The sequence below is a fragment of the Artemia sp. Qi Xiang Cuo genome, chromosome 11, assembly GCF_049724085.1.
Source record: "Artemia sp. Qi Xiang Cuo chromosome 11, ASM4972408v1, whole genome shotgun sequence".
NCBI classification, from domain to species: Eukaryota; Metazoa; Arthropoda; class Branchiopoda; order Anostraca; family Artemiidae; genus Artemia; species Artemia sp. Qi Xiang Cuo.
This window is the reverse complement of record NC_142804.1, coordinates 690,594-712,436: the sequence shown is the minus strand read 5'-3', so window position 1 is coordinate 712,436 and position 21,843 is coordinate 690,594. Positions and strand designations below refer to the sequence as shown.

General features: G+C 35.5%; 1 protein-coding gene across 1 annotated transcript in view; it reads left to right on the top strand.

Annotated features, from left to right (window-relative positions):
* Mtpbeta (mitochondrial trifunctional protein beta subunit) overlaps positions 1-21,843 on the top strand; it is a 51,855-nt gene that overhangs the window by 14,689 nt on the left and 15,323 nt on the right. Inside the window, exons 3-5 of the mRNA XM_089097397.1 lie at positions 10,795-10,982; positions 12,150-12,337; positions 19,607-19,781. Coding sequence (XP_088953523.1) covers positions 10,795-10,982; positions 12,150-12,337; positions 19,607-19,781 — 551 coding nt within the window. The remainder of the gene's footprint in view (positions 1-10,794; positions 10,983-12,149; positions 12,338-19,606; positions 19,782-21,843) is intronic.

Sequence of the window (21,843 nt, the reverse complement as noted above, 5' to 3'; positions counted from 1 at the left end):
CTGTGTTGTAGATTTTTGCCAATTCTGCAATAATTTTTGTTTTCTGTAGTTGATGTATGTTCATGGCCTGAACTGCATTACAGTTTAGAATGAATAAGCATATATTTGGGGATTGCATTTTTGGTAGTGCATCCTGTTTGTTGGTTAGGGGATTGATTCCAGGTAGTGTTTCTGGTTTGTTTCTTCTTGGGAGGGAGGGCCAGGCTGGCCTCATCTCACCGGAAAACAAGGCTTGCTGGCTTGGTGATTCCTTCTGATAGGGATTTGAGCTAGGGGGCTTAGAAGATGTTGTTTTATATGGGGTGCTTGATGCATTTGGGGGACCCACTTACCTGGGTAGTATTATTAGTAAAGATTCTTCTTCTTCTAATTCACAACAGGCGGGCTATTCAGTTGGTACTATTTAGCCCTCTTCTTTTTGCTTCACTCTGTGGGCTACAGAGCTACTGTCTTGGTTGTCTCTTATTTATTAGATATTCTCAGATATCTTTCAGTTGATCTTTTGATTCAAGGAGTTCAAATATAAGATGATAGATATCGATTTCTGTGCTCTGTGTGGAGGTATCGTTGGCTAGGTTCTTTGCTAATAGTGAGATCTTGTGGGGTTTGAAGTATTTTAACAGTTTACAAAGCAAGGTATGTTGTGCAGACGTCAGCATATTACATTCAAATAGGTAATGGTCAATTGTTTCATTATTCATATTACAATGCCCGCAAAGAGGGGACAGGGGATTTGAACCACTTGAATTAGAAAGCTTATATGAGAATGCAAGAAAGTTTAATGCATTTCTTCCCGAATGAATTCTATGATAAATTTTAGAAAGATGCTTCTTTCGAAAGGGCGGAAGGGTAGGAATAATCTTGCTAAAATTAATATCTGATAGCCGCCATCGGTAAATATCTCACGTTGGGATTGGCCTCCCACTTGGCTGGTCAATATTTATAGCATATTTTGCTATTTCATCAACCTGATGATTACCACTTATGCCAGAGTGGCTAGGAATGTACTGAAAATAAGTTTTTATGCCACTTGAAGCAAGATTATCAATAATACTGAGACACTGATAAGTGTCAATGTCCAAATTATATTGGGGAGCTGAGGCCAGCAACTCAAGGCTTGATAGAGAGTCTGAATAGATGATAACGTTATTCAAATTCGCAATTAAAGGTTGGTTTTGCTTAAGGTGTTCTAATTCCATGATTATGGCATTTAACTCAGCAGACATTATAGATAAATTATTAAATAACCTTTCTGCCATTGCAATGTTCAGGTAAGGAATGAAAACACCACTTGCAACCTTTTCATTCACTTTTGATCCATCAACAAATATTTACAAATAATTTTTTTGGTAATTGTATTAATCTCTGAGAATTTTTTCTGGACAAAAGCAATGGGGGTTAAATCTTTATTCCATTTTGAAAATTCAGTATTTATTATGGGAAATGACCAAGTCCATGGAGGGGATTGGGGGAAAGTAGGTGCAATAGACTTTGCTGGTACAGGGAACTTCTTTTGAATATTGGCATACTCATCTGCAATACCTCTATACACGGCTGGATTTCTTCACCAATTATGTAATGTGAGTGAGCTATTTGATTCAATTTTTGTAAGATGTTTTGTCAAGAGAAAGCGATGTCTCTCCCTTTTTGTTGCTAATCCACTCTCCATAAGCAGAAACTTGGTGCTTGTGGGTTTCCTTAGACCAAATATGAGATGTATTGTATCACTTTGTATTGTTTCAATTTTTCGCATCTGGGTCTTTGCATATGCACCATAGACAATGAGCCCATAGTCAATATTTGGTATTATATGTGATTTAGAAAATTTGAATAACGTTTTCTCCTTACATCCCCAGGGTGTGGAAAGAAGTCTTTTTAGTATAAATGTTTTTCTATAGCATTTTCTTATTGTGTTTGAAATGTGAAGGTAAAAATTAAGTTTTTGTTCAAGCATTAGACATAGGTAATTAATATTATTATCTTCTTGAATAGTTGTTTTATTTAGAGTTAGTTTTGCATTAACATGGTTACGCTTCCGGTGAAATTGGATTATTTTTGACTTGGTGGGTGCAATGGGTAAATCTGAATGTTGAGAGAATTTTTCAAACTGGAAAAGTGACTTTTGCAGATTTGACTGTGCTATCTGAAAGGTGTTGCCAGATGACCATAGCACCAGATCATCAGCATATTGTAGATTCGTGTGGGGTAGGTTCATGTCCCAGAGATATAGGGCAAATAGGAGGCCTGAGACTGCTCGAGGTCTTTGGTATGGGGTGAAGAGGCTGAACCAACACAAACAATGAAACTTCGCACTTCTATGAAGGATTTAATAAAAGATACTAGCTTAGGGGATGCTCCAAGGTTTGCAAGTTTATTTAAAAGGGTTTGGCGGTTCACATTGTCATATGACCCTTCAAAATCTAGGGAAGCTGCCGCTAAGATTTTATTATTTGAGAAATATTCATTTATTACATTTGTTAGCAAAATGAAAGCATCTGTTTAGGAGTGGTATTTCCTGAATCCAGTTTGAGTGTGTGGGATCATATTATTTTTTTCAACAATCCAGAGGAGTCTTTGATAAATCCTTTTCTCCATTATTTTCCCCATCACAGGTGTAATCATAATGGGCGTATAAAACTCAGGGTTATCTTTTGGTTTATTTTTCTTTAGGATTGGTAGGAGGGACGAACATTTATGTTTATTGGGGAACCTAGAAGATGCCCAAGCGTGATTATAACAATTTAGCGGTTCTTGTTTTTATGATGGTGTGAGATTCTTTATCCATGTAGGGTGTATATTGTCATAGCTGCTGCTAGTTTTGGTCCTAATATGATGTATTGTATTATTCAATTCCTGGATTGAAAATGGGTTAGTTATGTACTCGGATCTTGGGCGTGGTTGGTAACTTGGGTTCAAAGGAATTGTGGACAGTTTGCTTTGATTATTTGATGTGAGCTTATTAACAAAAAGAGTTGCAAATAGGTTAGCTTTTTCATTATCATTGTCATAATGGGTATTATTATGTATAAGCTCATACAGGAGTGGGTCGGGGGAAGTCTGTTTCCCACAGATATGGCTTATGACTTTATGTATAATTGGCTCATGTGTTTCTCTGGAGAGATTATTTGCAAAATTATTCCAGTAGTTATATTTAGCATCTATTATAGTCCTTTTTAGATTAGATTCTCTTTGTAATTTTTTTTATATATGCAGTAGGTGATGGTTTTTTTATGAGCTTTGTCTTAGCTGTCTTTTTCATTCTACGTTTATTTAGGCACTCATTGGTTCACCATGCTTTAGGAATTTACTTAGGGAATGTTTTCTTAGGTTTTGTCTTGGGAATAGAAAGATCAGCTGTATTTATTAGTAAAGATGTCAAGGTTTCAGTATGTATGTCCACTGTTGTGTTAGAAATGCATGAACTTTGGGTGAAACTTGTAATTTTATAATTTAGCTTATTTTGGAACATAGACCAATTTGCTTTAGTGTTGATATAATTGGAGGTATGAGATGAAGTTTCAGCGGGTTCATTTAGGGAGGAAACTAAAGCAATGATGTCTGTACATAGACCATCAATTCTAATTATGTAAATTTTGTTCAAGAAATTTAATGACACAATTCGTAGGTCAGTTGTGGAGAATCTGCCACTTTTGGGGCTGACATAATTATTCAGGTTTGGAGGGGTAGCATGGACCAAAGATGGCGGGAGCAGTGAAGATGTTCTTCTTCTTCTTCTTCTAATTCACAGCAGATGTTAAAAGTAGAATAGCCAAGGCTTGGGGTGTTTTTTCACAGTCATAAAAAAAGTTTGGAAGAAAAGGAAGATAAGTCTGCAAACCAAGATTAGAATATTAGAAGCTACAGTGATGACAGTGGTTAAATATGGCTCTGAAGCATGGGCGCTCAGAAAAGCGGATGAAGATTTGCTAGATGTTTTCCAGAGAAATTGCTTAAGGATTGTTCTGGGTACCCGTCTGACTGACCATATTTCAAACAACAGGCTATACGAAAAATGTGGTTCAATACCTCTCTCTAGGGCTATAATGAAAGAAAGGTTGAGGTGGCTAGGGCACGTTGTGCGGATGAAGGATGACAGATTGCCCAAGATTGTTCTTTTTGGCCAACCGTCTAAAGCTAAACGAAAAGCAGGTCGTCCTCGTCTGGAGTGGAAGGACGTCATAAAGAAAGATTTAAAGGAAATGGGAACTTCGTGGGCGGGTGTAAAAAGGGAGGCAATAAATAGATTGGGATGGAGTAGGAGCGTGCGTAGCTGTGTTGACCCCAGGCGGCTTGGTGCTGCGGTGAGTTGTTAGTAGTAGTAGTAGTAATCTGCATTCTTTTATTAGATTATCTTTTTCATTTTTTTTTTTAGTCTTGGGTGTTATGTTTTTTTTGCTTTTTTGAAGATCCTATTTATTTTTTATTGCCTTATATTATTTTGCCTTGAAATATGACCTGGGTTTACTGCACCTCATGATTCTGATTTGTAATTTAACATTTTATTGCACTAAATGCCATGGGTGTGTGCGTGCGCAGGGGTGCACGAGTTGTGGGGTTACCTCCCACTTGGTTTTGTTCCTTAAAAAGGACACTAAAACCTTGAATATGTAGTTGAATGAGCCTTTCTTCATGTTCCTGTGGAAAAAGATTATATTACAGTTACCTTGCTCTTTGCTAATCCAAAGCTATTGTGTTCACCATAAAACTGCTTTTATTAGAATCAACACTAATTTAAATAGCGACGAAGATCACACTGCCTTTCCATAACAAACAACAAAAGCACGAAGAACAATAGGGAAATCTTTTTGCAAGACAGTGGAGATAATTTGATTGAATATTTCGGCCCTATGTCCAAGGGCCGTCCTCAGCAAGACAAAAATATATAAAAGAAAAAAGACTCACAACAACATGCGACCAATAAAACCAAAAATTAAAAATATTTCAAAGCAGTCCTAACATCCTTACTTCAGCGAAGTTCAACCAGGACTGATCAAAAGTAAGTTAAAACAAGGCGATTCAATGAGATGAAAGAAAATAATTTAAAAACACGTTCTTATTGCTAATCCAGCCTTTTTGGCAGCTAACCTCAAAGATCTTTTTGTGACTGGTTCTGTGTTAATGTCCATTGGTTTTTTAAATTATTTTGTAAGATCATTTTTAATTAAATTTGTGTATAGAGCATTTAGTGTATATTCCCCCAAGTCCCTATTTAAGGAAATATTATTATTAATCTTAAGTCTGATTTCAATTGATCCTCGGACTATCTGCTTTATGCCTAGGTCATTGCTAATAAGGGCGGATTCATCAAAAAGAAGTGTATTGTCGCTAGGATTTCGAAAAATATGGCTCCCTAATGCTAAGTCAAATGAAACAGTGGAAATATTAGAATTTAGAGCTTTGACTATATCCTATTTATGCTGTTGTATGCGCTTTGCTAAATTCTGGTGTGTTCTGCCTACATAATATTTGCCACAATCCCATGGTATTTGATAGAACCCTCTTTGGCGAGTAAATGGGGTTTTATCTTTACCAAAATTTAGAAAATTTATGATTTTAAAATTATTTGTGAATACTACATGCAGTTTATTTTTTGTGCAAACTTATTTAAGATTTGTAGTGATTTTTGGGATGTAGGAGAGGTAAATTATGTTTAAGGTTTTGTCAGAATTCTCACGTAATACTATCATTAATCATTAATAATCAAACAATAATTAAACTATCATTAATTTTACGGGAATGTCTTTTTAGTCTACAGTCAATTACACTATTAATAAATAAAATTGGATACCCATTTCCAAAAAGTATTGCCTTGATAAAGTTTACTTCTGCTGTGATGTGGGAATCAGAACAAATGTTTAGGGCACGATCGACGACGGATATTACAACTGCTCTTTTAACTTGTGGGGGGTGGTTTGATTTAAAATGCAAATATCTATTATTTTGTGTTGGTTTTCTATAAATAGTAAAATTTAGAATATCGAAGCTACGAATAACTAACACATCTAGGAATGGGATTTTATTTGCGATTTCGATTTCTAAAGTAAACTGTAAATTTCTATTGTATGTATTAAGGTGATCTAAAAAACCATTGAGCTCATTTTTCCCATAGTTCCAGAGTGAAATTACGTCATCCATGTAGCGTCCCCAAAAGATATGTTTCAAAAGATACGAATCTAATGCCCAATTTTCAAAATGTTTCACATAAATATTCGCCAGTAACCCGGAGAGGGGCGTGTCCATCGCTAAGCCATTATTTCCAATTCCGTAATTCTTTTTACCAGCAAATTAACATTACTGAAAAAAATACAAATGAATGTGCATTGTCAGTTTAATATACATATACTAATATTTAGTTATCAATATGTTAATATTATTTGATTTATTAGAGTTCTGAAAGTAAAAACATTTATATTTTCCAGTAAAGTGCAAATTTTGTTCTGGCCTTGGGAATGCATAAGGATTTTGAGCCCAACTTATGTTAATTTCTGCTCGTTTTGAGTTTGACTCGGTTATTTATTGTAATTTCTGTTAGTTTTGGGTTTTATTTATTTATCTATGCTGATTTATGGTAGTTTCACGCTTGGTAGAATATTTGATTTTATTTTTGCTCATTTTTTGTTTAATGGAGTTCTTTACTTTTATTTGAAAAACTTATTTTGTGGAAAAAGTTTTTTTCATTAATTTAATACAAAACCAGCTACTAACCTTATTTCCTACCTTAGCCACAGAAATAGTAATCTCATCAGCTGAATCAAACACTTGCTCATAATCTATAAAACTGAGGACTAAAGGGGTTTGATAACTCAGGTACTTTTCAGTTATTAATCTGAGTGAAAATTCGGTAAACACATCCTCTACCCTTCCTAAAATCACACTGTTCTTTTTTTAAAACTTTATCCATAGCACCTCTTAAGTCTAAAAAGTACCACCATTCTAAGTAGTTTGCTTCCCAGAAAAACCAGGCTAATGTCTCTATAATTACCGTACTCACTCTTATCGCCTTTCTTATACAGGGGTTTAATTAAGGTTTTCCTAAAATATTTAGGTACTTCACTTTTTCAAAAATCATGCTCATAACCTTCAGTATCTTATCTCTATCCTCAAAACTACCATATTTAAATAACTCATTTGCCACACTCAACATTTGGGGCCTTATTATTTTTTAATCCTTTTAGTACTGTCACTAATTCTTCCTGAAAAAATAAATCTTCCTTCACATCAAAAGTGTCACAGACATTTTCATTCTTTTCTGTGCTCTTTCCTGTAACCCTATCATGGTTTAGCATTTTTTCAAAATGTTCTTACCATCTCTCTTTAACTCTTTTATTCTCGCTAATTGTGACCATGCTCCTATCTTTAACTGGGACAAGTCCAGATTGAGTATTCCCGCTCAATTTATTAGCATGCTAGTACAATATTTTACTATTATGCCGTTTGGCTGCATCTTTATCCTTGACAACTTTATCCATGGCCTCCACTTTACACCTCCTTAATTCACATTTTAATCCTTTCTCCATTTTCTTTACATTCCTCTTATTTTCATATGATCTATCGCTCAAATAATTCTTGTACAAGCTCCTCCTGCTCTCTATAAAGCATTTTTAGTAATATTCCTAGCTGTTTTCCTAACTTTCTTCCCTAGGACACCATCAGTGACTTCACAAACTATTTTCCTAAAATTATTCCATCAATGTTATACATTGTCAAATTTTAAACCCTCCACTTTAGTGGATGGTTTCCAACTCTCCAACTGTTCTTGGAAAATTTCTCTCAAATTCTCATCCTGGAGTCTACTAACATCATAACGTTCTCAGAACGTAGCCACCCTTCCTAAATTTTAGCTTTAAATTAACATTAAACACTACTAGACGATAATCTTTAATTTTAACATCAATAACAGCACTCCTATATACCCGAGTATATTGTATTGATCCTGCCAGTCTTTGGTTTACAATAACGTAATCAATATGGTTAGCTGTCTTATCATTATGTGAATATTATGTGAATTTATCGACCATTTTATGACCAAGTACTATATAGGTCATAACTAGATTGTTACACCTTCCAAATTGCAACAGTTTGAAACCATTACTTTTTTCATTTCCTACACCAAATATATCTAGGCTAGGTACCATGTATCCCTGTTTATACAAACCTGGGCTTTCAAATTCTCTAATAAAAATATCATGTTTTTGCCTGGGACCCCGTCTGTTTGTTCCTGTAGCTGTAATTAAATTTCATCTGAGTCACTAATATCTCCATCAGTCAGTTCTACAGCGGCATGTACTATTATGACTAATACCCTGCACTTTTTAATCGTGAAATGAGTGACTATCATTCTATTATCAAGACCTTCCAAACGTAAACAAGACTTAGCAGCTTGATCATGAGCCCTACTCCCTGTCCTGCCTATGTACTCCATCCTTCCTGCACGAGTAAATAAATTCTATATCACCTAATTTCATGTTTCCTACCCCTGGGATATGAGTTTCCAAAACTCCTAAGAAGTCTAGTTCGAAGCGTCTGAATTCGTCAGTCAAAATGTCGACACGATAGTTGTTTTTAACGTTGTAACATTCCATGTTGCAATTTTCATATTTTTAAATAATTGAAATTGTTATTTCCTCAGGAAAAGCAATGGTCCCAGAACCACTGCAGGACGGGGACTAGCACGGCTTCTCAAGTCTACACGAAGTGCTTAAGCTGACTTAGAACTGAACAACAAGAAGTCCCTGGAACCTCCAGTTAAATGAAGGCTTTGTGCAATCCTGGGCTCATATAGGTCACAACATCGTTTTCCACATTTGGCGATGTTCTTCTATCAACAAGAGTCGAAATCCCGCAAAGACAATCTTAAGCTCGGTGGATCCAGACTCGGTGGATCACCGTCTTTTACTAAATAAACTAAAAAAATATGGATTTTCTTCAAAATCTTTGAATTTTTTGCATCTTACCTTGCTGAAAGAAAAATTAAATGCCATGATAGTAAAAATGGAATCCGATCTAAGTAATTTTCCGTAAATTGTGGGGATCCTCAGGGCTCTGTTTTGGGTCCTACCCTATTTCTTCTTTTTATTAATGATTTGCCTGAGTTTCTTCTAATCTGCAAAATTGTTATGTTTGGGGATGATGTTGTAATTTTTTCTTCCCATTCAGATTTAACACAGCTTTTCCTGAACATCCATAGTACTCTATCAACTACTTCAGAGTGGTATTGTCGAAACCTTCTTCTATTAAATGAAAGGAAATACAAGTATATGCTTTTTTCACGAGTTGGTTCAGTCAATCCTGATATTTTTTCTCTTTATTTAAATAATGTGGAACTGAAACGGGTACAGCAGTTTAGACATCTTGGGATAATTATAGATTAAAATTTGTCGCTCCATGAACATGTTAAAACTCTATCGGTAAAAGTTTCTAGGAATATTGGGATTATTTGCCGTCTCCGCCGTGTTTTTTCGGTTAATATAATTAAATCAATTTACTTTTCTCTGGTCCACCCTTTTTTTCTATATTGTGTTTCAGTGTGGGATTCAACCTTTCCTTCAGTTTATAAACCCCTTCAAATTTTACAAAATAAAGCGATAAGAATACTTTTTCAGATTGATAATAGGTTTTCTGTTACTTATCTTTTTGGATTAGCTGGAATTTTTTCTTTACATCAACTTCATTTCATTGCAATATCCCAGATAAGTCACAATTACGTTTTTGGCCAGTTAGCATCATATTTTCATGGAATTTTCCCTCTTAACTCGCAGCGTCATTCGTATCCGACATCACTCAGGTTCAATTTCTCACAGGAGTTTAGGCGAACAACTAGAGCAGTATTTAGTTTGAGGCATATTGGTCCGAAGGTATGGAATTCTATTCCCCCCGGATATTAGAGAGTGTACTGATTACCAGTAGTTTCGCAGAATGGGGAGGAGGTTTATATCTGAGAGTTGACTTTGGTTTTATTTACCTTGTTTGTATTTGGGCAGTTGTCCAAGAGGCTTGTTTCTTTTTTTTTTTCTTTTTTTTCGTTTTGATTTAAATTGCTAACGGTGTTTAATAATTTGTTTTAATTTTTAATGCGCTCAATTGTGCCACTAGGCATGCGCGCAGGTATATTTTATAGCGCTATGTATATTTCATAAATAAAATATCTATCTATCTATCTAAGCCTATTATCTCCGACTCATTATGTATCCATGCCTATAAATATTATGCTACTATGGGGAGGCAACCCTTAATAGATAACTTGACTAGGAAGATGTTTTTCAGCCCAATAAAGCCCACCTAAACAAACCAAACCCAGAAGAATTATCCATTCATCAAATCCAGTGCGAATGCTGTGGCATATACTAGCCTATTTTTTCCTTGAAAGGCGACATTCTTTAGGTTCAACCTTGCAGTGCTTTAAGTCGACACAGTTTTGGTTAAAGAAACTCGTGAAAGGTCCATCCTGATGCCACCATGGTGCCAAGGAAGCAGAATTCTCCTGTCGGGTATAGGGAGGGAGAAAGGAACTTATGACGGAGCAGAGACCCTGAACTATGTCACAACACTGGAACACCTCCAACGTTTTATACCCAGCCTATCCTCGTCAGGGCTTTTTTAGATTGAAAAAGTTTCGCCAGGACTTGTTAAATTTTTTGGTAAAAAAAATTCTTTAGGTGTGTGTGTGTGTGGGGGGGGGGGGTCTATTTTCTTTGTGAATTCGCTCTCATGGTCATGCATTTAGTTTCCTGTTTATTTACAGTACACCATTTAACATTATATTAGTAATATTAACTTTATTTTGTCCTTTTTCAGTGGCCTTGTTCAGAAAACTGGTATATCTAAGGAGTTAGTTGATTACATTGTAATGGGAACTGTGATCCAAGAGGTTAAGACGAGCAATGTCGCCCGAGAAGCTATGCTCGGCGCGGGCTTTAGTGACAAAACACCGGCTCATACTGTCACTATGGCTTGTATCAGCTCCAACCAAGCAATTACAACATGCAAGTGACTATAGCCTTCTTAAGCCTTCTTTAATTCTACTTTCTAAATCTGTTTGATTCTACTTTCTAAATCTGTTTGATTCTACTTTCTAAATCTGTTTGATTCTACTTTCTAAATATGTTTGAAATAGAAATTAAAGCTTGCAACTGTCGTTCTCATCAGAGGATGTCGTTCTCACCAGACATAAATATACTCAACCAGTTATTTTTTTTGTAAGGGGGAGGGGATGAGGTGATATATTTTATGGGAGACTCTTGAATAAAAATATTACGCGTTTTCAGTTACAGAATTACATAGAATGAAATATGTTTATTTTCTTCAGTGGCTTGAAGCCTACACAAAGCAGTAAAGTCAAACAGTTCACGATAACATAATGTAATTAAGGATCAGCTCAGGATGAAACATCAAAAGAATTGAGTTTTTATGCTCATTCCAAATATATAAAATTCATTAAGTTTAATGTTACCTATCAAAACCTACAAGTCTGAGAAAATTTGCTTGATTATCGAAAAAAGAGGGGAACACCTCATAAAGTTAAGTGATCTTAATGATCCCACCATCAGATGTTCGAGAACCCTCGCTCTTTATGCTAAATTTCTCAAACACAAGGGCCGTCGAATTTGAGTGAAAAGTTTTTTTTTAAAGAACATTAAGACTTCAAACAAGTTTTTTTTTCTGAAGTTCAATTATCTGGTTTTTCAGGTGCTTTTACTTATTTTACTTAATTTCTTCCTAGAGGACAGGGTTTTTAGAAGGGGATCCTTACTACGTTAAAGTCTAAGAAATAGCTAAGCTGGGGGGGGGGAGGGCTAAAAACCTGGTTATGAACCTGTCTAGAATATATGACAATCAGTCCTTCATTTTCATGCCATTGCTTTACCCAAATTGAAATTTATTTTTCAATCATGGGAATAATATTTCCATTGAGTGTTATTTTGGGCTAAATAATTAAAATTTTATATCAAACTTTTTAATATCTCTCTTCTTAATAGGTTACATATCGAAAGTAATTTTTTTATCTTTTAATTTTAATTTTTTTATCTTTTAATTAATTTTTTTTTTATATATATTTTAGAAAGTAGTTTCTCTCCCTTGGTCTCTCTCCCTCTGTGTCTTCCTGTTTTTAACTCAAATGAGTGCAGGACTAAAATTCCATATCGTTTAAGGTATGGGAATGATTGCTGCCGGTGTTTATGACGTATGCGTTGCTGGTGGCGTGGAATTCATGTCGGATGTGCCAATCCGGCATTCAAGGAAGATGCGTGCTACGATGCTCAAGCTAAACAAAGCCAAGTCTCTTGGCCAAAGATTAGGACTTCTGTTTAGTATCAAGCCAAATTACTTAATTCCAGAGGTAAGTGACTGGCATCTTAGCTGTGGTAATCTAAAGGTATCATATTACGTCACGTAAATTCTAAAGAAGGTAAAGAACCTAAAAAAGTGTGTTTTTTTTGTGTAAAAATAGAAGCTTTATTTTGTCCTATATATATTAACTTTGCCATTTTTTTGTGTGTGGCCTATTTTTTTTTATAATAGATCATAAGTTAATTTGTTTTATTTTTATCATTCTAGTTTTATCATTTGAAATTCTATATAATCAAAACAGTCACTTTTTTAGTTTCTTTGATGTTTTTTTAAAATTTACGTGACGCTGCATGACAACTTTTGAGTTACCACAAAACCTACATCTTTACTTTTTATCTTTCATACCAAGAATTTGAGCTTTTTTATTTTCATTTATTTATATTCTGTACTGTTTTTTTATTTTTATGTCTGACATTGCGTTATTTACGTTTATGACCAGTTTTTTAATTTTTTTTTTTTTGATTTTACTCAAAAATATGAAGTCGGCCCTTTGGGGTTTCTGGTAGTTACCTTTGGGACAATTAGATCTTGTTTTACTTGTGCAAGTGAGAAAAAGGCGCAACACGTTTGGAGGAATTGCAGATCTCGGAGTATCTTGAGGACTGGGGAGATAGTCGAAAGTGGAATGGATCTCGGAATCTTAGTTTCACAAAACTTGTCACATGATGAATAATGCAAATAGGAAATTGTAAGGATCGCTATCCACATTTTCCGCGAAACTTTATTTAACTTTCCTGTTATACATTTATGTGTTCGAGTAATGCAGAAATTTGGATTATTTGCGATTCCTAGCTAAGTTTTCGATTCAGATTTTGAAGTTCGTAAATTTTTGATGGATTCAGCATTCTTAGTTTAGGGTAGTATACCAATTTCAGTCTCAACAAATAAGTCATATAACGACGCCCGACAAAAAACGAAAAAAGAAAATGGTTAAGAAACCAAACAAGGGGGGGGGGGGGTTCAGCCAGTTAACAATTCTTCACTGGCTGACAATTACCTTCATTTGGTTTCTTAATTATTATTTTTTCCTTCGAACGCCATGTATAGCCAGTGTGACCTCAGAACGTTTTCAAACAATTCGTGGTAACGAACTGTAATTAAGGAGCGAGGCGGCTCAACAGTAACCGATACTCTAAGAAACAGAGTCTTTATAACAATAGATACATTAAAAGAATCAAATTTTGATGCTTTTTCAAAATATGTAAAATTCATCAAATTTAATTGGTACCCATCAAAAATTACGAGCCTGAGAAAATTTGCTCAATTCTTGAAAAAAAGGGGGGAACACCCCCAAAACATAAAGTGATAATGAAAATCTCACCATTAGATTCAGCATACCAGAGAACCCTACTGTAGAGGTTTCAAGCTCCTATGTACAAAAATACGGAATTTTGCATTTTTTTTGCCAGAAAAAATTGCGTGCTTTTTTTCTTTCCAGGGGTGATCATATCAAACCAGTGATCGTTGAAGATCCAGAGAAGGCTTATTTTATCGGAAATAAAAGGTTCTAGTGCCATTTTTATGTGACCAAAAATATTGGAGGGCAACTAGCCCCCCTCCCACGCTCATTTTTTTCCAAAAGTCACCCGATCAAAATTTTGAGATAGCCATTTTGTTCAGCATAGTCGAAAAATCTAATAACTATGTCTTTGAGGAAGACTTACCCAACCCCCCCACCCACACACAGTCCCCAGGAGAAGGGCTGCAAGTTATAAGCTTTGCCCATTATTTACATATAGTATTGGTTATTGGTAAGTATACAGTACGTTTTCAGGGGGATTTTTCTGGGGGAGGAGGGTGTTACGTGAGAGTATCTTTCCATGGAGGAATTTTCATGGTAGAGGGGAATTTTCCATGGAGGGGAAACCGGATTTCCCAGCATTATTGAACAAAACGATCAGAAATTAAATAAAAAAAACTAACAGTTTTTTTCAACTGAAAGTAAGGAGCAGCATTGAAACTTAAAATGAATAGAAATTTTTATATATATCAGGGAGATCACCCCCTCATCAATACCTCGCTTTTGACGCGAAAGTTTCTTTAGAACTTTAAAAAGGCTAGTTATTCTAATTAAACTGTCTTTGTGATTCAGAGGTCATTCTTAAAGAATTGGGACAAAATTCAAATTTTAGCGTAAAGAGCGACGAGGAGGCGACCCCCCTTATATACGTTATAATATCTGTTCTTTTTAAGTTTTAATGTTGCTCTTTACTGTCAGTTAAAAAAATCTTGTTTTTTATTTAATTTCGTCAAATAACGAAAATGTTATGCTTTATCATATAACCTCATGATTGCCCCTAGAAATTTTGCTTTATGTGCATGCAAGCTATAGATCTGATACGGCTGTTCATTATATTTCTAGTCTGCATGATGTTTCACAAACGAAACCCAGTTTGATGTTGTTTCACTGGCGGAAACCCTGTACAGTTTGATCTTCACTGTCGATACTTCTTAGCTAAATTCCAAGCGTTAAAGAAAATTAAGTTGAAAGAAAGGAAGGGGAGCCGCAGAAGCCACTATTTCTGGCTCACAACAGAGATTTTTTTTTTTGTTATCTTAAACAAGTTTGAATTATTTGAAACTTGAAGATGGTTAGATTATCGCAGGTCCTGGGAGAGGGGGGGGGGCAAACATTTCTGCGCAGGGGGGGTAAAGTAAATGAGATTCCCTTCTTGTGAAATGTTAAATTATGGCTGAAAGTCGGGGAAATTATGGTATATGCTAGGATTGAAAATTTTCTACGAAAATTTCTATACTGGATGTATGAAGTTAGAGCATTAATATGAGAGGATTCAGAAGGTTTTCCAAATTGGGAGTTTTTGTCTGTTAAAAAGGGTTTTTTGAGGAAAAAATATAATAATTTCAATCCATTTCATGAATTGCCCTCAAACATTTTTCTGAAACAGTCGTCAAGCATTTCTTAGACAACTCCCTCATATCGTCTTCCCCCTTGGATTAGTTAGCTTTTAATATAGTTTCCATAATTTTTTTAGTTTTCAAGCAATAACTCTGCCTTGCCAAAAATTGGAAGGAAAAAAGATGTCACTTAAAGGGTTCCATTGAGTATATTTTCTTAACTATAAATCACCTACCCGCTCCCTCCAACACACAACCAAATCAAATGAAATCAAAGAGTATTGATAATAATAATAATTTATTTATTACCCACTATAATAAAGAAGTGGAGTACATCAAGAGCAAAAAAAAAAAAAAAAAAACAACAAAAAAGCAAACTCGCACACTTAACAATTATTTACATAAAACGACGTAAATTATGGTGCACAGTAAGACCTGCAGATAATGACAGCTTTCCCGCAAGCACAGTCACTTTTTTCCGTAAATCAGGGAGGCCGAATCGCGATATTAGATGCCGGTTCCGGAACGACGGAGGAAGGCACAAAAGGTACCGACAAAATTCAAAATAATAAGTCCGGATAGATTTCAGATCTTTAGGCTTCAGAATTGGAAGAAAACCAGATAAAAAAAGAATAGAATGATCGCATAATGAAGAGTATAATTTTCCAAGTGCTTTCTATTGTACCTCCCTCTATTTGCAACAATTTTTGAATATCCTATCTGATTTTTTTTTTTTTTTTTTTTTTTTTTGCACTAAAAACTGTCAGAGCCCGAAGTGTTTTGTGATTATTAGTAATGTGAAGACCAAGTCACCGAAAAGAAGAGACACAGGGAATAGAGAACAAACCACATTTAAGGGGTGACTCGCACTCGAATTAAATTAAGTATATTCGCACTTATGAACTTTCAACATAAGCCCAATCCGTCTGAATTGGTCTGAGATCCAGCTGACAGAATGTAAGAGCCCAGCCCTAGAACGACTGACAAGGAGAATATCGTCCGCATAAGCGAGATACGAGATTATCAATTCCATCAGAAATGAAAGTCGAAGGCAAAGATGAAAGGATAGGAGAAATACATAACTTGAAAATAGATGGAGAAAGCACACCACCTTGACGAACCCCCACGCCGAAGAAACACCTTTGAACCAGACACTACTCCATTACATTTTACCCGAATAAAAGAGTTAGAATACCAGTACCGTAACAAAACAACAATAGAAAGGTTAATATTGTTGGAAAAAAGGGAATAGAGTGCATGTGAGTGGACTATACTATCAAAAGCTTTCGAAAGATCAAGTGCACAGATATGAAGAGGAGATTTATCATTAACAGATTGCAAAAGGAGGGAAGCTAGAACACGATGTGCGTGCTGACATCCCAGCCTTTTTTGAAAGCCAAATTGGTTTTCACCAAAATTAACACTTTCTGAAATGAAAGGTAGAAGAATATATTCAAAAACTTTGCTAAGATTGCATGAAACAATGATCGGTCAATATGAACTGCACTCTTACGAAGCTTTTCCCCGCTTCAAAACCGAGGTGGCTGTGCCACAGGGAAAATTGTCGGGAGCCATAGAAGTAGATAAACACGTCTGAAACAGAAGCTGAAGGTGAACTATCAAAGTCGGGAAAACTACTTTCAGATGATAAGAAGAAATTCTGTCTTCATCAACAGAGCTAGATTGAATGTTCTTAATAGCTTGACAAATATCAACAATAGAAACTGGTAATACATTACTCTGAGAAATATGATTAGGCAAACACGACTCAAGAAGGTTACTAAAAATCCTTTCAACTTTCCGGTTCACCTTGCCGAAAACATCATTATAATACGACACCCAAGTATGAACTGCTATAGGACTTTCAGAAAACTCACTACTAAGCTTATCCGAATTCAGAACATGAGACCACTCCTTTCTCGACGCAGGAAAATCAAAACCAGATACCCTAGACTGCCGTAAACGTTTTTTATAAGCTGGCTTGGTACTTGGCTTCAGATCGAAGACAACTCCTCGATTTGGCCGACCACAAGACACCCATATTCGTAGCCAAAACTTAGCTTTATTCTTTACAACTTTTAATTCTGGGTCCAAAACCCATTCTGGTTTTCTAGTTTTGATTTAAATCTTTTCTAGAGGAACAGCAGTTGCCTCTGCTTGTTTTAAGCACTAAATTATTTTATCATAATATTCATTTAGAGACTGCTTATCATTTGAGAAACAGTCAGTAACTTGAAGCAAATGGTAAGGAACTTTTATAGAACCCAATAACGCGGACAACGTAGTAATATAAAGTATAAAATTAGCTCTACTCCAGTTATTCCTGTAAAACTACTTAGGACTTTGTGTAAATGGTCTAGTAGAACGGGCCACTAGTGAAGCAGAGAAAGAAATTGGGAAGTGGTCAATATCACTATCGTCTTAAAGAAAAAGAACAGTCGATACATTAATATTTGGCGAGGAAACTACATGGTCAATATTAGACAAACTTCCAGATTGGTGAATATATGAATAATCAACACTTTTCTCTACTGTTTTATGAGCAGAAAAAGCCTCAATGACTAAATTGGATCGAACTGACTGACTTGTAATATCTGTGTTGGAGTCACCAAGCACTCTGAAGTCATAAGCAGTTAATACCATAGATGCAGGAATAACGTTAAACTTAGCCGAGGCTTTCATATACGCGTTTAAAGCAGAAATAGTTTTTTTTTTTACATGGAGGATACACATTTATCATCACAGTATTACCAAACCGAACCGCAAGGATGAATTTATCACTGTGAAAACACACTGGAGAGAGCAAACTCAGGTTATTCTTAACAATGGACGCGAGGCCTCCAGAAGGTCTACCAAAAGTGACCTCAGCATTAGTTGTAAAAACGGAATGATTACGACTCCTTTTTAACACGCTAATACCAATAGAAGTCAGGAGGTGTTCTTGAAGGCATACTATGTCAAACCGGTCACATAATTCATCAATCATATGCTCCTGTAAACGAGTACCATTTATATTAAGCGAAACAATTGAAACAAGCACAATCATTTCTTGTTGGCAGTGATATCTCTCAGCACTTTGCATCTAAGACTAAAAGAGCCATGATTTTCACCGCGATTGGCACAGCTTGCATTAAGCTGTTAGAGAGAATCCTTGGTGGAAATATGAGGGCCCGCACAGCGTGCACACTTCGCAACCAAACTTGTACAATCAGCTACTCTATGGTCTGGCGAACGGCATTTGAGACAACACCAAGGTGCCGACAGATATTCTTTCACAGATAAGGATTCATATCCAAGTTTAACACCATTTTTCATAGCCTTGGCTTTTGACATGGAGTCACAAAACTCATAACCGTGCCAGTGTCACCGAGCCGCATAGCTTCCACCACACCTGGATATCCTTGAAAGAATGAGAGGTCTAAGTCCTTCGATATTCCTCTGACTATCCCGAAAAATCACTTAGTGATCACCTTGGATGGAGATTCTGCTAAAATCACTAAAATTGAGTCTTTGAATTCTTCAGCAGCAGATTTTTCAACATTAATTAGCCATTTGTCACCTCGCAAACTCAGCTTGGTAACTGCATCATGACAGCTTACTTTATCGAGCACTTCTCTGTGTTTTATCGGGTGATTTAGTTTATGTTGCAGAGTAGAGACAGCAATTGCAGTGAAAAAGTCAGTTGATGGCGTCACACGGGCAAGCAGTGGTGGAAGTAATTATCATATTAATCAAAAATACTTTAAACAGTCTTTGGGTAGTGTTACATCCTGTTTAATTCCGCGCTCAAACTCGAATAAACCAAAGCAGGGATAACAGGTATCATCATTTGGAGAACTAATTACAAACATCGGTAGGTCTATGTCTTCATCGTCACATTTCACGAATATGCTTAACATATCCTTCAGATGGCTTTTCAAAGCCTTCGGCCCCTGTCTTCTCGGAAGCTCAGTCCCAGGTACGGCCGCATCGTAGAGGAGTTTTTTTTTTAGCTTCGATTACACTCGGCATATCATAAGAGCCAGATACCAATAAGCAAAGGAAGCGTAGTTTCTTACTACCAGATCCCCGCAGTTTAAGGGAGTAACACTCCCGGCAGGTACAACGACCCTTGGGACAAGAAACTCCCCTCTTCTGATCGCTGATTAGCAAAATTGAATTATAATCAGATTATTAAATTAAAAAGATAGTAAAACAATAGATGATTTAATATGAGTGAGTAAATATATCCAATGGTAAAATAGTCCGTAAATATCAATTTATTATTTCACATATTTTGAAACTGACGGTCACTGCAATCCACTGTAATTTATTCCAAATTTAATCCGGCTTAAATATCAATAGATGTTCACAGGTCAAATGCTAAATGATAACTGACCTTTCTATTGTTTTTTTTTTCAAGCTTCCAGCTGTGGCAGAATTTTCGACCAACGAAACTATGGGCCACTCAGCTGATCGTCTTGCTGCTGCCTTTGAAGTTTCTAGAGAAGAACAAGACGACTTTGCCTTAAGGTCTCATACCCTTGCCAATGAAGCCTTCAATAAGGGGTATCTTAGTGATATTATTCCTGTAAAAGGTAAGACCCCCCCCCCTTTACCCCTAAGGAGACAAGGGCTAATTTATTTTTAAACTCTTTAAGTTTCTCTTTTTAGAACATTAAGAATTTTTCAGTCAATACCTATTTAAAGGTATGTTTGTTAGTATTCATCATATACAAGCAATACTTGGATATTAGTTGTGTGACACCAAGATATAAAATATCTAAGCCGAACTGACTAATCGTGACAGGTAGCGTGATCTCTGCAGGAAGTTTTACAAGCTTGAATTTGTTTTTGTCAAGGGTGTCTCTACCTTAGGATGAAATTTGAAAAGGTTTATTTTTCTGCTCGACAAGATATATTAAGCTAAAAAAATAAAATAAAACTAAAAATTTTTAAACGCCTTTATCTTCAAATGCACCTGAAATGTTAGACTGAAAATGAAAGTGCGCAGTAGTTTCTACCCCGGATTAGTTTTCTTTCACAATACTACGATTTTCTAAGTCATGATCGTCTCACGCCTTCGTTAGTAGTTTTGAAAATTGTTCAGATTTTCGGATAGCTGGAAAACAGATCATTGTTTAATTTTAGTGGAGTTGAAATAAAGCGTCTTCTTTTCGTTTTTTTTTTCATATTTTTATGTCATTGCATAATCATACTCGGTTTGGATTTTTTTTTTTTTATCGTTTATTTCATTTAGTTTTTAAGTTCCTGTTGGATTTCCTTAACATAGTTTGTATAAATTGAGCAGTTTCTGTTTACGGCCTTTTAATAAAATGCCGCTCCATCCCTGCGACTAGAGGACAAATACAAACGTCCACATTTTATTGGAACACGAATAAACAATTTTTCTCTCGTGCTTAATCCTTGTCTAGAGATAAAAAAAAAAAAAATTCTTTTTCTGAAGGTTATAACGGAAAATATTATATTTAAAAATAATCTGGAAAAGAAGCAGGGCGTTAAAACGCGCTCTTTTATTCTTTCCTTGTAGAAATTTGCGAGTTTGAAGAGTGATTTGTAACTCGTGTTTTGACGAAATATTCAGATAGTGATATACCATAAAAGGAGGTTTGCACTATCTTCCGCAGGATTGACTCTCGGTTAGCTTTGTGAATTGCTCCTAATATTATTAGTTTTGTTGTATTATTAAATATATATTATAATAAGTTGCTATATATTATACTAATAATATAGTCTTGATCTAATCCTATGAGGTACTGTTATACCTTTACTGGCTTTTCATGGCTCCTTTTCAATGGTTTCTCATGGTTTCAATTCCCCTTTTCATTACCTTACGACCATCATTCTAAGGCCCTGGAGATGTACTCCACATTCTGCCTCGAACCAGTTATCTTTTCACCTCTCGTATTAGAATAATTACCAATTTTTGTTACATAGATTCTCTGATAAAATTTTAATCCCTTAAGATAAAGTTAATTTACGAAATAGCTCTACTAAGTAATTAAATAATATAAAAATAATTTTTTCCAACTGAAAGTAAGGAGCAACATTAAAACTTAAAACGAATAGAAATTATTACGTATATGAGGGGATTTGCCCCCTCGTCAATACCTCGCTCTTTCCGCTAAAGTTTGAATTTTGTTCTGATTCTTTAAGTATGACCCCTGAGTCACAAACGCTGTTTAATTAGAATAAATAGTTATTTTGAAAGTACTAAAAAAAACTTTAGCGTAAAGAGCGAGGTATTGACGAGGGGGTGAACCCCTCATATTATGTTTAAGAGGTAATTAATTGGCAAAAAAAAAAAAAAAAAAAAAAAAAAAAAAAAAAAAAAAAAAAACTGTCGTCCTAATCCAGCAATTGAGACAAATGTGCACTTGAACGAGGTTTTCACCTTACTCATCTATCCAACTACCTAGGAACAAACAGTATAACCGAACAATCAACCAAATAGAAATGTCCAAATCCATGCAAAGTCGTCATCAATAAATGTAAGTTGTTGTAAATTTACAAGCAAAAGCACCTTAAATCTAGCGAAATATTTCCAAGTAGAACCTTCCACTAGGGCTCATCAGAAGAAATACCACCTGCCTTAACGGGTTTCGAGGCTTTACTTTCTTTACCTAGCACAGTGGAGCC